At 49.9% G+C, this 12,771-nt stretch overlaps 1 protein-coding gene across 2 annotated transcripts; it reads left to right on the forward strand.

Annotated features, from left to right (window-relative positions):
* Window positions 1–5,230: 5,230 nt before the first annotated feature.
* On the forward strand, window positions 5,231–11,789 carry CXXC1 (CXXC finger protein 1). 2 transcript variants are annotated; one of them, XM_032882500.1, is made up of 15 exons: window positions 5,231–6,333; window positions 7,180–7,298; window positions 7,399–7,499; window positions 7,790–8,025; window positions 8,117–8,293; window positions 8,703–8,729; window positions 8,807–9,052; window positions 9,223–9,330; window positions 9,505–9,689; window positions 9,978–10,185; window positions 10,264–10,374; window positions 10,503–10,552; window positions 10,691–10,787; window positions 11,106–11,258; window positions 11,342–11,789. In XM_032882500.1, the coding sequence occupies exons 1-15, from the start codon at window positions 6,331–6,333 to the stop codon at window positions 11,486–11,488; spliced, it is 1,968 nt and encodes a 655-aa protein (XP_032738391.1). In that variant the 5' UTR covers window positions 5,231–6,330; the 3' UTR covers window positions 11,489–11,789. The 2 variants fall into 2 exon arrangements, with proteins under 2 accessions (XP_032738391.1, XP_032738392.1); XM_032882501.1 differs by lacking the exon at window positions 8,703–8,729.
* Window positions 11,790–12,771: the final 982 nt, after the last annotated feature.

Below are 12,771 nucleotides of genomic sequence, written 5' to 3' on the forward strand. Positions count from 1 at the left end.
AAATTTAGATTAGAAAGACTTTGGGATGCCTGGGTGGCTCAGTCGGTTAAGCCACTGCCTTCAGCTCAGGTCATGATCCCAGGGTCCTGGGATTGAGTCCCACATTGGGCTCCTTGCTCGGCAGGGAGCCTGCCTCTCTCTCCACCTCTGCCTGCCACTCTGCCTACTTGTGCACGCGCTCTCTCTCTCTCTCTGACAAATAAATAAATAAAATCTTAAAAGAAAAGAAAGAAAATGTTGAAATGCAAATACTTTATTTAAAAAAAAAAAGAAAGAAAGACTTTGGGCACATGGGTGGCTCAGTCGGTTGGGCGTCTGCCTTCAGCTCAGGTCATGGTCCTGGAGTCCTGCGATCGAGTCCTATATCAGGATCCCTGCTGGCAGGGAGTCTGCTTCTCCTCTGCCCTTCACCCTGCTTGTGCTCTCTCTCAAACAAATAAACAAAATCTTAAAAAAAAATAAAACTTGGAAAGTTACTGTGCCTCTTCTGACGGGATTTCACTGGTGTATTTCTTTTTCTGTTATCCACCCCCTCAACCTGGTGTATTTCAAAGAATTTCTCTTCTCATTTAAAAACTTTTTTTGTTGTTATCTAGCAACTTTGGGTGTTCTCTTCCTGTGTCATCTACAGAAAGACAGGTAACTGCTGATTATTTTTAATATCTTAACGAGCATGCTTATCGTATCAGTTAACCAACAGTTATCTATGAGTCACTGGGTAGATAAAGTACTGTATACCAAAAAAAGTAAAAAGCTTGTATCCCTGACTTCAAACAGGTTCCAGTTTAGTTAGTGCAGTGAGAGTAATCCACGTCAATCAATCAACAATACTCAACAGTATTTGATTAATACTAATCTTTATGGTCTAGAAAATTGGTTCCCAAAGTGTTGTCTATGGACCTCTGGGGATTCCTGAGATGATTTTAGGCAGTGCGAGATCAAACTTTTTCATAATACTAAGGCTCCCCCCACCCCCATTCCTTGCTGCATTCATAGTTTCACCAATGGGGTAAAAGCAAAGGTTGGTAAAATTGAAGACGCTTTAGCATAAATCTAGGCAGTTTCTCTAAACTATACTGTTGACCCTTGAACAACACGTGTTTCAACTTACATGCAGATTTTTTAAAAATAAAAAATAGTACAATACTTGGGATGCGTGGGTGGCTCAGCTGGTTAAGCGTCTGGCTTTGGCTTGGGTCATATCCCAATGTCCTGGGATTGAGTCCCACATCAGGCTCCTTGCTCAGCAGTGAGCCTGCTTCTCCCTCTGCCTGCAGCGCCCCCTTTTTGTGCTCTCTCTTTCTCTCTCTCTCAGTACAGTACTGCAATAGTACAGTACTGAAAATATATTTTTTTCTTCCTTAGAATTTCCTTAATAATATTTTCTCTTCTCCAGCTTTATTGTAAGAATACAGTGTGTGAGTCATATAAACACACAAAATGTGTGTTAATAGACCATGTTATTGGTAAGGCTTCCATTCAACAGTTGGTTATTAGTAGTTAGGTTGCAGGAGAGTCAAAAGTTACATGTCAATTTTCAACTGCACAGGGCTTGGAGCCCTTTACCCCCAGGTTGTTTAAAGGTCAACTGTAATTAGTACATTTCAAGAAGGGAGTTTTTAAATTTTTGGTCTCAGGACACTATTATACTCTGAAAGTGGCAGACCAAACAGCCCACGAATTAATAAAACCACCCAACCAATCAAAAAAACCAGATTCATGAAGGGTTGTATTGGCTGGGGCTATGAAATGGCTTCTTCCCACATAGCACAGCAATAACAACTGCTTTTGATTTGTAGCTGACAGTGAGTTTTTGTTTGTTTGCTTTTCTAAGATTTTACTTATTTATTTGCCAGAGAGAGACAGAGAGAAAGAGAGAGTGTGAAAGCACACAAGCAGGGGTAGCAGCAGGCAGAGGGAGAAGCAGGGTCCCCACTGAGCAAGGAATCTGGTGCAGAACTCCATCCCAGGACTCTGGGATCCTGACCTGAGCTGAAGGCAGATGCTCAACCGACTGAGCCACACAGGAACCCAACAGTGAGGTTTTAAGAGTTATAGTATATCCTATCATGCAAAACCAGGACGGCCATACGGCTAGGTCAATTGCACTCAGCCAGACCTGTCTAGTAAGGCACATTCTATCTGGGGAAGAAAGAACAGTTTTTGTTTTTCTTTTTCTTTTTTTTCTTTTTTAAAGGAACACATTCATTTTCTTTATTGCTTTCTTTTTTTTAAGATTTTATTTATTTATTTGACAGAGAGAGAAAGAGAGAGAGAGAGATCACAAGTAGGCAGGGAGGCAGGCAGAGAGAGAGAGGAAAGCACACTCCCTGCTGAGCAGAGAGCCCAATGTGGGGCTTGATCCCAGGACCCTGGGATCATGAACTGAACCAAAGGCAGAGGCTTAACTCACTGAGCCACCCAGGCGCCCCAACAGTTGTTTTTCTTGACTACAAGAATAATTATACAGCATGAGCACATAAAACCAAAAAACTTAGCAAATAGGCCCCTAAATTTGGGAGGTGGTTTATCAGTCAGTTCTTCGGGCAGAGTATCATAATGTTTTAGGTCATCGACACTGAGGCTTCGACATTGCCAACCAATGGGTGATCATCTATGAATAGGTCGGACAATGTGGAACCTGTATTCCACCACTACCCACCACCTTGGCAAGAGCATTTGATGCTGGATCCCAGGGAGTTTTCATGTTCATTGCTTCAAACTGTCGGGTGGCCAAGCAGTCCCTGAGCAGTGGCGTGGTGGCTAAAAAGGCAACGGGTTTCACTACTACCCCTGTTCAGCATGGCTTGCCATGCCTCCACAGACTCACTTGGTGAGGAGACAACAAGCTGAAATACATTCAGACTGCTTATTAGATTTAGCAAGATCATCATGGTATCAATTTCCTGCAGCCCTACTCTCACAAACATAACACGCAATCAGAGGGGTCAAATGGGCAGTACTGGAGGTGGTCACTTTTCTGCTGAATCATCAGTTCTAAACTTCAGTCAAGTGCTTCTATAACCAGTGGCCGTTTCTGAAGGAGAGGTGAAGTGGTAAATCTTGTGCTCAGCTGCAGCTGGGGAGATGAATGAGACATGGTCTTTTGGCTATTCCTCATAAGGGGGGAAATCCAAGGCATTCCACCAAGACTCAGATGGCAGTTAAGTCTTGCCTACTTGGCCTCTGTGGAGATGTGTAAGGCAAACAGAGTGCCATGGTATAATAATAATCCTCCACAGATATTTCAAATATGAAACTAATCTTGCATTTTGAAGATCATTCCTGGCATAAATACATTTGTTTATGGTATATTAACCATTTTTACAAAGTGCTAGATGCAATTTGTTTATATTTTGTTAATGACTTTACATCTGTGTAGAAAAGAATTTAACTTTGCCCAAAGAGAGGTCTGGCTTTTGGTCTCCTTAACTTCTGGGAGGTGATCTCTAAGCCCTTTAATGTCATTCCTGACTGAAGTGTCTTTGCCTTGGGGTCTTTAGTCACTGGATAGTCTAACAATGTGACTTAGGGTGAGAACTTAAAGTCACAGAGTATCATGCTCTTGAAGGGATAGAAACTGTGATCAGACACATGGGTTGTCATTTTCTTTTCTTGTAATGCCTTTGTCTAGTTTGGTAGCAGGGAAATGGTTATGAAAATGAATTGGAAAGTGTTCTTTCCTCCTCTATTATCTCAAACACTTTGTATAGGATTGATCTTTTTTCCTCCTTAAATATTTGATGGAATTTATTAGTGAAGCTATTTGGGCTTGGAGTTTTCTTTGGGGGAAGTTTTTAATTAGAAATTCAAATAATTTTATAGCTGCTTGGCTACTCAAAATATCTATTTCTTCATGTGTTAGTTTTGGGAAGTTGTCTTTTTCAACGAATTTGTCCATTTTATCTAAGTAGTCAAAGATATTGCATTAGACTGTTATACATGTGTGAAAAATTCTCTTTTTAATATCTGTGAGATCTGTACTGATGGCTCTTTTGCATTCATGAGGTGAGTAATTTGTTTTCCCACTGTTTTTCCTCAATTGAATAAATCATATTTAATAAGTTATATATTAAAATTACAGTAATTGAATATACATTTAATTAATTCTACTTAGTTATGTAACTTTAGAAGATAATGAATTAGGTGAATTTGAATTAAAATTTAAGTGTATTAAATTGAAATCATATTAAATAAAATGTAATATAACAAAGGAAACAATATTAAATTGAAATTAAATGATACACAACATTGAAATGAATAAATTGACTTAACATTAAATTATTTTAAAGCAAATTAAATTTAGTAAATCAAGTCAGTAACGTTAAATTAAATTTGAGTAAATTTTTTTTTAAGATTTTATTTATTTATTTGACAGAGAGAGAGAGATCACAAGTAGGCAGAGAGACAGAGAGAGGGGGAAGCAGGCTCCCGGAGGAGCAGAGAACCCAATGTGGGGCTCGATTCCGGGACCCTGGGATCATGACCTGAGCTGAAGGCAGAGGCTCAACCCACTGAGCCACCCAGGCGCCCAAATTTGAGTAAACTTAAGTTAAACTTGAATTATATTCTCTTAAACTTATTTTCATACATCAAATTGTAATTAAATTAAAATTGAATTATATGAAATTCATTAATTGACGTTAAATTTATCAGTACCTTACCAACACGTACATATTCATTTATACTAACTAAAATTAACTTAATACAATAAATCAACAACTAAATTTGAAGAATTAAATTATGTTAATTTAAATAAATTACAATCAAATTAAGATTAATTCAACATGAATTAGAAAAAGGAAGCAAGTCTGGACCGGAAGGTCCGCTTTGTGAATTAAAAACACGTTTTAGGAAGGGAGGGTCATTGAATCCCTGTTGAAGTTCCTGTGTCTTCAGTTGTCTGTGATGGTGTGGAGGGGCCAGAAGTAAAAATGTTTAGAGAAGGTGAAAAAAACGAAAACAAAAACCAGACTTCCGAAATCACCGGCAGGAGAATCATCAGTAGCAAACAAGTTGCTATCACGTTGGGAGCCAAGAAATCCAGAGGAATTATCAGCAAAGGGGAAAAAGTTTCTTTTTCTCCAGACCTCTCTCCTCAACCCGAATCAAGTCGTTCTGATTCTGAATGTGGACGTGTGGACATTTACTACGACCAAGACTGGCGCGTTGGGTGGGGTTTGGGCTGGTGGGGGCACTGATCTGCTGTTTTTCATTTGATTTCGTGGTTGCCCGAGTTAGATCATTACCCTAACGGGACGTCTACCTCTCTGATCGATCAAAAAAAATTTTTTTTATTGCACATGATCTAATTTTAAAATGTTACAATTAACTTTATAGGAGAAAATTGAATATGTATGAAACCAGAGAACTGAAATGGACGTCACCAGGAACCCTGCAAATCCACATTCTGGCGGTGGCCGGGGGTTAGAGGAAGACTTGGTGAAGCCAGCTGTCTCCGATTTCGAAATCTGCTTTGGTTCAGCCCCTTCTCACCAGAGGCGGTCAGTTCACCACCGTTTATAGCCTTCCATGGTTGTTTCCATGAACCGTGCCAGGGCTGGCTGAGGAACTGGAAGGAAGACTGAGGGCGGGAAAGAGTGGTGGACGGTGACATCGGAGACATAACAGGGGGAAAGGTTTCCTTCGCAGCGCTAAAACACACAGTCTGCTGGCGCCCGATTAATGCATGTGGAAGGGGAAAGTGACTGAATGGAAGAGTGAGTGTAACTTGATACAGGTAGTGTTTCGGGAGGAGCCACTCTTTCTTTGAACTTCTACGCAGTGCAAACCGCTGGCGTACGGAATCGATGGCCAAAATGGCGGCGCCATCCTGGAATCCGCGATTTAGGACGCTGCCATGTATTGCCTGTGAACGTACGGACTCAGCCATCTTACGGAATCAGATTCCAAGATGACGGCATCTGAGTGGAAGTCGCGCACAGGCGCGGCCATAGTTCCTGCAAAGGTTGTGTCCGTACAAGCGGTCACCGTACGGACTTAGCCCACAAGGTGGCGGTGCCCTCGGAAAAGCAGCCGTATAGGTGCGGCCATGTTTCCTGCAAACTTACGGATTTGGCGGCCGTACGGTCTCAGTAATCAAGATGGTGGCGCCTGAGAGACCGTAGAGGCTCTAGGCGGCGGATCTACTTGTTTGCTGCGGAGCCGACGCATTAGGCCTGCGCAATAAGAGTACGGTGCCCGGGAGGCGCGACCAAAGCGGAAGTAGTTTCGGGCGCCTTTACAACGGCCGCGGACGCCGCCGAGAGGTCTGTACGGATTCGCGGGTCGCTGGCGGGGATCGCGGAGGGGTGCGCCGAGAGCGGAGAGATGGTGAGTACGGGTCCGGGGAGGGGGTCGGCGGTAGAGGTCAGCGGGGTTGGTAGTGGTGTGGTCCGTGGGCAGACTCTTGGGGGTCTGTGGTGAACCGTAGGGAGACTGAGGGCAGTATGGTGGGGGCCTGTGGTGAGCCTTAACAGGGGTCTGTGGGTAGAATGTTGGGGGTCTGATGTTCTGAATTTTTTTTGATGTGTGACCCGTCTGGGAGTTTTATGATGAGCCATTGTGGGGGTCCGTAATGGAAGTTTGGTGGCGATCCCTTTCGGTAGTTCGGCGGGGGTCCGAATGGGAAATTGTTTGGGCAGAGTGATACGGGGTTGGCGATGAGCGGTACTGGTTAGTATGTGGTGAGCCGCGACGAGTCAGTGTCAAAGGACCGGTGGGGAAAGGTGACGGGGGCGCGTTGTCTGTGGGGTTGATAACGGGGGAATCTGCGGGGAACCGTAATGGAAATACATGTTCCGTCTCCGGAATCTACACTGTGGTGTCTGTGAGAAGTGAGGGGGTCCTGTGAGGAGTCACGATGGGGGCCGATGGGGGCCGCAGGAGATGAACGGTCGAGTGAACTAAGTTATAAGTGTGTGGATTGAGTGATAGAGTGTTAGCGGACTAAGTGATGGAAAGTCTGAGACAGAGTGATGGGATTTGTAAGTGTGGTACTGGGGTGTCAGGGGTGAGCGGTGGGGGGCTTGTGATGGGAAGATTTATGAGGAGCTGTGATGGAAAGTCTATTGGCAGAATGTTGGGGTTTGTGGTGAGCCCTGATGGAGCTGTAACAAGGGATGAGGCACTATGATGGGGGTTCTCTAAGGAGCCGTGATGGTGGGGGGAATCCCACAGGAGGGTGATGGTTCAGACCCGGAGCCTCCAGATGCTGGGGAGGACAGCAAGTCGGAGAATGGGGAGAATGCGCCCATCTACTGCATCTGCCGTAAACCAGACATCAACTGCTTCATGATGTGAGCCGGGGAGAGGCGGGCGGGGCTGACACTTGCAAGGTTGGGTGAGGCTGATGGGTCCGGCCCCTCACATCTGCACCACTCACCCCATCCTCTGCAGCGGGTGTGACAACTGCAATGAGTGGTTCCATGGGGACTGCATCCGGATCACTGAGAAGATGGCCAAGGCCATCCGGGAGTGGTACTGTCGGGAGTGCCGAGGTGAGGGGGTCGGTGGCCTGGACAGGGCAGGCAGATCCATCTGCCTCGAGGGAGGAGAAGCCATGAAGGGAGGGTGGATCATGGGGAGTGGTGGTATGTGTCTGTGGGTGATTATTGGTTTGTGGTGAGCTGGAGTGGAGACCACTGTGAGCCCAAATACAGGGTCCCACCAGATGGGGTCGCTCTGCTCTGGAGTAGGGGGACAGAGAAGGTGGGTGGGATAGAGAAAAAGAGGAAGGAGTTCTGGGATCATCCAAATTTCTCAGTGTCCACCCACCTTGGCCCCACAGAGAAAGACCCCAAGCTGGAAATCCGTTATCGGCACAAGAAGTCACGGGAGCGGGACAGCAATGAGCGAGACGGCAGTGAGCCCCGGGATGAGGGTGGAGGGCGCAAGAGGCCTGCCCCGGATCCAGACCTGCAGCGTCGGGCGGGGTCAGGGACAGGGGTTGGGGCGATGCTTGCTCGGGGCTCTGCTTCGCCCCACAAATCCTCTCCACAGCCCTTGGTGGCCACACCCAGCCAGGTGAGTGGCTGCCATGGTTGGGGTGGGTAAGGGGATCCCATTTCAGGCCCAACTTGAGTTCCTGACTTTTGTTCTGGGCCCCTCTCCTCAGCATCACCAGCAGCAGCAGCAGATCAAACGGTCAGCCCGCATGTGTGGCGAGTGCGAGGCCTGCCGGCGCACTGAGGACTGTGGCCACTGCGACTTCTGTCGGGACATGAAGAAGTTTGGGGGCCCCAACAAGATCCGGCAGAAGTGCCGGCTGCGTCAGTGCCAGCTGCGGGCCCGGGTGAGCATGGGTAGAGCTGGGCAGGGTCAGGTGCGGGTGTCAGTATGTCCAGGAAGGGCTCACTCAGGCCAGGAGGGGTGGGCCAGGTGAGGTGGGGCCTGATTGCCTGCAGACAGGTGGGAAGGAGCCTGTCCAGATGAATGGGGCACGATCAGGTGTGCGGGGCTAGCAGGGGTGCCTCAAACCCTAGGTGGGCAGTGTAGAGCCAGATGTTTCAAGGTGGCCAGGCATGTTGGGGCCGGTGGGATGGGACTGAGCATGTCCTGGTTCTGAGAAGTGAGGGTAGTGGGTATGTCTGGGGAGGCAAAGTGGGGCCAGTTGGTGGGGCTAGGCTCTTGTGGGAGGGGTTAGGGCAGGGCCACCCTCCATCCACCTGGGGCTGACCTGGGCCTTCCTCCTGCCGGCACAGGAATCGTACAAGTACTTCCCTTCCTCGGTGAGTCCAGCCCCCCAGGGCGGGGCGGGGCATGCGGGCAGGGCGGTCAGGGCCAGTCCTGAGATTCTGCCCTGCAGCTCTCGCCAGTGACGCCCTCAGAGTCCCTGCCGCGGCCTCGCAGGCCACTGCCCACCCAGCAGCAGCCACAGCCATCACAGAAGCTGGGGCGCATCCGTGAGGACGAGGGGGCAGTGGCATCATCAGCAGTCAAGGAGCCACCTGAGGCTACGGCCACACCTGAGCCACTCTCAGATGAGGACCTGCCGCTGGACCCTGACCTCTACCAGGACTTCTGTGCGGGGGCCTTTGATGACCATGGCCTGGTGAGCAGCCAGAGTGTCCCACGGTGGAAGGGTAGAAGTTACAGAAGCTGAGTTTCCATAATAAGGAGAGATGGAAGATGAGGCAGAGTATTGAAGGCTGATGTGGGAACTGACTCGTGGTGGGGCAGTCACGAGTGGGGCAGGTGGGGCAGTGTCTGTCTCACTTGCAGCCCTGGATGAGTGACACAGAGGAGTCTCCATTCCTGGACCCTGCGCTGCGGAAGAGGGCAGTGAAAGTGAAGCATGTAAAGCGTCGGGAGAAGAAATCTGAGAAGAAGGTGATGGAGAGGGTGAAATGGTTGTGGGAAGGCAGCGGGCAGGGAGAGGAGGGAGAGGCAAAGGTCAGGAGCTGGATGGGACAAGAGCCAGAAGGGGGTGGGATACGGGGAGACAGGGATCTCGGGCTGACTTTAACTCTGCCCTAACCTGACCTAACCTGCTTTGTCCCACAGAAGGAAGAGAGATACAAGCGGCATCGGCAGAAACAGAAGCACAAGGACAAATGGAAACACCCAGAGCGTGCCGATGCCAAGGACCCTGCATCACTACCGCAGTGCCTGGGACCTGGCTGTGTGCGCCCTGCCCAGCCTGGCTCCAAGTATTGCTCCGATGACTGTGGCATGAAGCTGGCAGCCAAGTGAGTCATTCCTGAAAGGTTTAAGGGAATCAGGGAATACGGGTAGGGTGTGGCCAGAGCTCTCTGTAGTCTTCCCATCAGTCATCTGCCCACTCTTCGGTCCACAAAACACCATCTATCCATCCCTCATCCATCTACCATTCAAGTGCTCATCTGCTTATTTATCTACCATTCAGTTATCCTTTTTGCCATTTGGTCGGCCATCCGTTCTGCCAGTCGTGGATCACCCCACTTTTTCTGTTGTCTGCCACCTTTCCTGTCTGCACCTAACCTACTGCCTCCCTGCAGCCGCATCTATGAGATCCTCCCCCAGCGCATCCAGCAGTGGCAGCAGAGTCCCTGTATTGCCGAGGAGCACGGGAAGAAGCTGCTCGAACGTATTCGCCGTGAGCAGCAGAGCGCCCGCACCCGCCTTCAGGAAATGGAACGCCGATTCCACGAGCTCGAGGCCATCATTCTTCGTGCCAAGCAGCAGGCTGTCCGTGAGGATGAGGAGGTGAGCAAGCAAGGCCCAGCAGCACGGGGCCCCGTGCCTGGTCCTGCCAGGCCTCATCGTTTCTTCTACTCCACACAGAGCAATGAGGGTGACAGCGATGACACAGACCTGCAGATCTTCTGCGTGTCCTGCGGGCACCCTATCAACCCACGTGTTGCCTTGCGCCACATGGAGCGCTGCTACGCCAAGGTCAGGGTGTCACCCTGAGGGGGAGTAGCAGTGGGTCCATGGGGGAACAGATGTGTTGTCTGGGGGTTGTCTCAGGCAGGCATGCAGCACACATCCACAGTTCCCTCCATTTGTGCTCATCCCTCCAGTATGAGAGCCAGACGTCCTTTGGGTCCATGTACCCCACACGCATTGAGGGGTGAGTGTGGGCGCTCCGTGCAGTTAGACCAGGGAGGTTAAGGCTGGGGTTGGAAGTGGCGTGTTGGGGCAAGATATGGGCATGGACAAGAATAGATGGGTGTCCCTTCTCTCCCTTGTCTCTACTGTAAACCCCCAGAGCTACACGACTCTTCTGTGATGTCTACAATCCTCAGAGCAAGACCTATTGTAAGCGGCTCCAGGTGCTGTGCCCTGAGCACTCACGGGACCCCAAAGTAAGTTTTGCCCTCAACTCCCCCCATTCTGTCCTTTCTTCCTCCTCACTGCCCATTCATCCCTTGCTGCTGCTTTTGCCCTCCTTCCTTCCCTTTTCCCTACTTGATTGCTTCCATAAGTCTCACTTTGCCTGCCTTATCCCTCTTTATTCCTTTCCTTTCTCTTGTCTCATTATCTCCTGTTCCTCTCCTTTTCCATTCCTTTCTACTCCCTGAACTCTCTATTCCTTCCTTTCTATCTCTCTGACCACTCCCCATTCCTGTCCTCTTTTCTCCCTCACCATCCCCATTCATCCCTGACCCCTGCTCTCCTTGCAGGTGCCAGCAGATGAGGTATGTGGGTGCCCTCTTGTACGTGATGTCTTTGAGCTCACAGGTGACTTCTGCCGCCTGCCCAAACGCCAGTGTAACCGCCATTACTGCTGGGAGAAGTTGCGGCGTGCTGAAGTGGACCTGGAGCGTGTGCGTGTGGTACGTTTTGATGCTGAATGTGGCTGGGGTCAGGTGGGGCTTCTAGAGCTCCTTCTCATGGCTCTTTTCTGCTTCCCTGGCAGTGGTACAAGCTGGATGAGCTGTTTGAGCAGGAGCGAAATGTACGCACAGCCATGACTAACCGGGCAGGATTATTGGCCCTGATGCTGCACCAAACAATCCAACATGACCCGCTCACTACCGACCTGCGCTCCAGTGCTGACCGCTGAACCTCACACTGGCCCAGAAGTCCTCACACCTGCATTCCAGGCCGAGGAGCTGCCCTGAATCCCCCATTTGTCTGTTCTGCCATTCATATGTTTCTCCAATGGTCCCTGAGTTTGTCCCGGTGCCCATCCACCATCTGACTACCCAGCTGCCATTACCAGAGTGTCTCAGAATCTTCTCCTGTCCTTGTCTGTCCCTTTGTCTCTCCATTCTCTGTGCCTGGGTGGGACTGTGGAGTCTGCTCACTCTTGGCTCCCCTGTCCTGGTTTTGTTAATAAAATTTTGAAGAATCAAGAAAGATTACTACTGAAGGTTTTCACATTTATCCAGCTGCAACCGCATTCCCAAACCCCATGGGTAGATGAGCTGTGGGACACCTGTATTCAGAAGGGGTTGCAGTACACAGCTTTAAGTATACAGTTGGCACCTACGCTGTGTTCTGCAGGAGTCCCCCCCCCCCCCTCGGGCGGTGGGATATGCATTGCTGAAGGAGAGCCCAGTGACCCACATTCTCAGCATTTCATCTTGAAACAGTGGGTATACAGTTGGCACTAATTCAGTATTGTGGTTGACTTACCACCCCTGTGTCAGCATTGACATCCTCCGGACTAGAAATGTATTCGATGACAGACCCAAGGTCTCGTTCTCCCTCAAACCCCTCTTTTGCGACACGCGTGTAACAGAAGTCCGGGAACCCCGTCCCGCCCTGTCGTCGGGGCTATTGATCTCCCACAGCACAGCCTTTCCAGGACGGGCCCCGCCGATCTCCGTTGCACGGACCTTATGTTTACCTGCAGCGCTGCACCGCCCCCTTCTCCAGTTCCCGTGGAAGGCACTGGGGTTAGCGTGCGCCGGACTAGTCTCCGCGCGCTCCTGCAACTGTTCGGCGGAGCGGAGAGAGCGGGACGCAATAGTCCTGGGGGAGATGTTCGGGAAACCGCACGGCACAGTCGCGACATAGACGAGAGGTGGGAGAGGACCCCTCCGACACAACCTTAGCCTTGGGCACCCCTCCCTCCCGGTAACAGCTGGTGAAGACCGCCTGGAGAACAGCGCAGGGCCAACCCCAACCCTCCACGCCCCCTTAGGTTGGGAGAGCGCAGGCGCAAACCAGGTGGGCGGAGCGGGGAGAGCGCCGGTTGGGGAAGACAGGGGCTCCGGCGCTGCAAGTCTCCGATAGGGGTGCGAGCCGTACTTGGACGTCAGGGTGCAGGCGCAGTAGGTCCCGGGCCAGAGGCGCGCGCCGCTCTGGGACCGAGCACGCAGGCGCGGGGGTCCTCCCTAC

The sequence above is a fragment of the Lontra canadensis genome, unplaced genomic scaffold (assembly GCF_010015895.1).
Source record: "Lontra canadensis isolate GAN:19392208 unplaced genomic scaffold, GSC_riverotter_1.0 scaffold82, whole genome shotgun sequence".
Classification (NCBI taxonomy): Eukaryota; Metazoa; Chordata; class Mammalia; order Carnivora; family Mustelidae; genus Lontra; species Lontra canadensis.

Coding starts and splice junctions, on each gene's coding strand:
- CXXC1 (XM_032882500.1), top strand. Junction 8,294..8,702: donor AGTGCCAGCTGCGGGCCCGG/GTGAGCATGGGT, acceptor CTGCCGGCACAG/GAATCGTACAAGTACTTCCC. Junction 9,331..9,504: donor AGAAGAAATCTGAGAAGAAG/GTGATGGAGAGG, acceptor TTTGTCCCACAG/AAGGAAGAGAGATACAAGCG.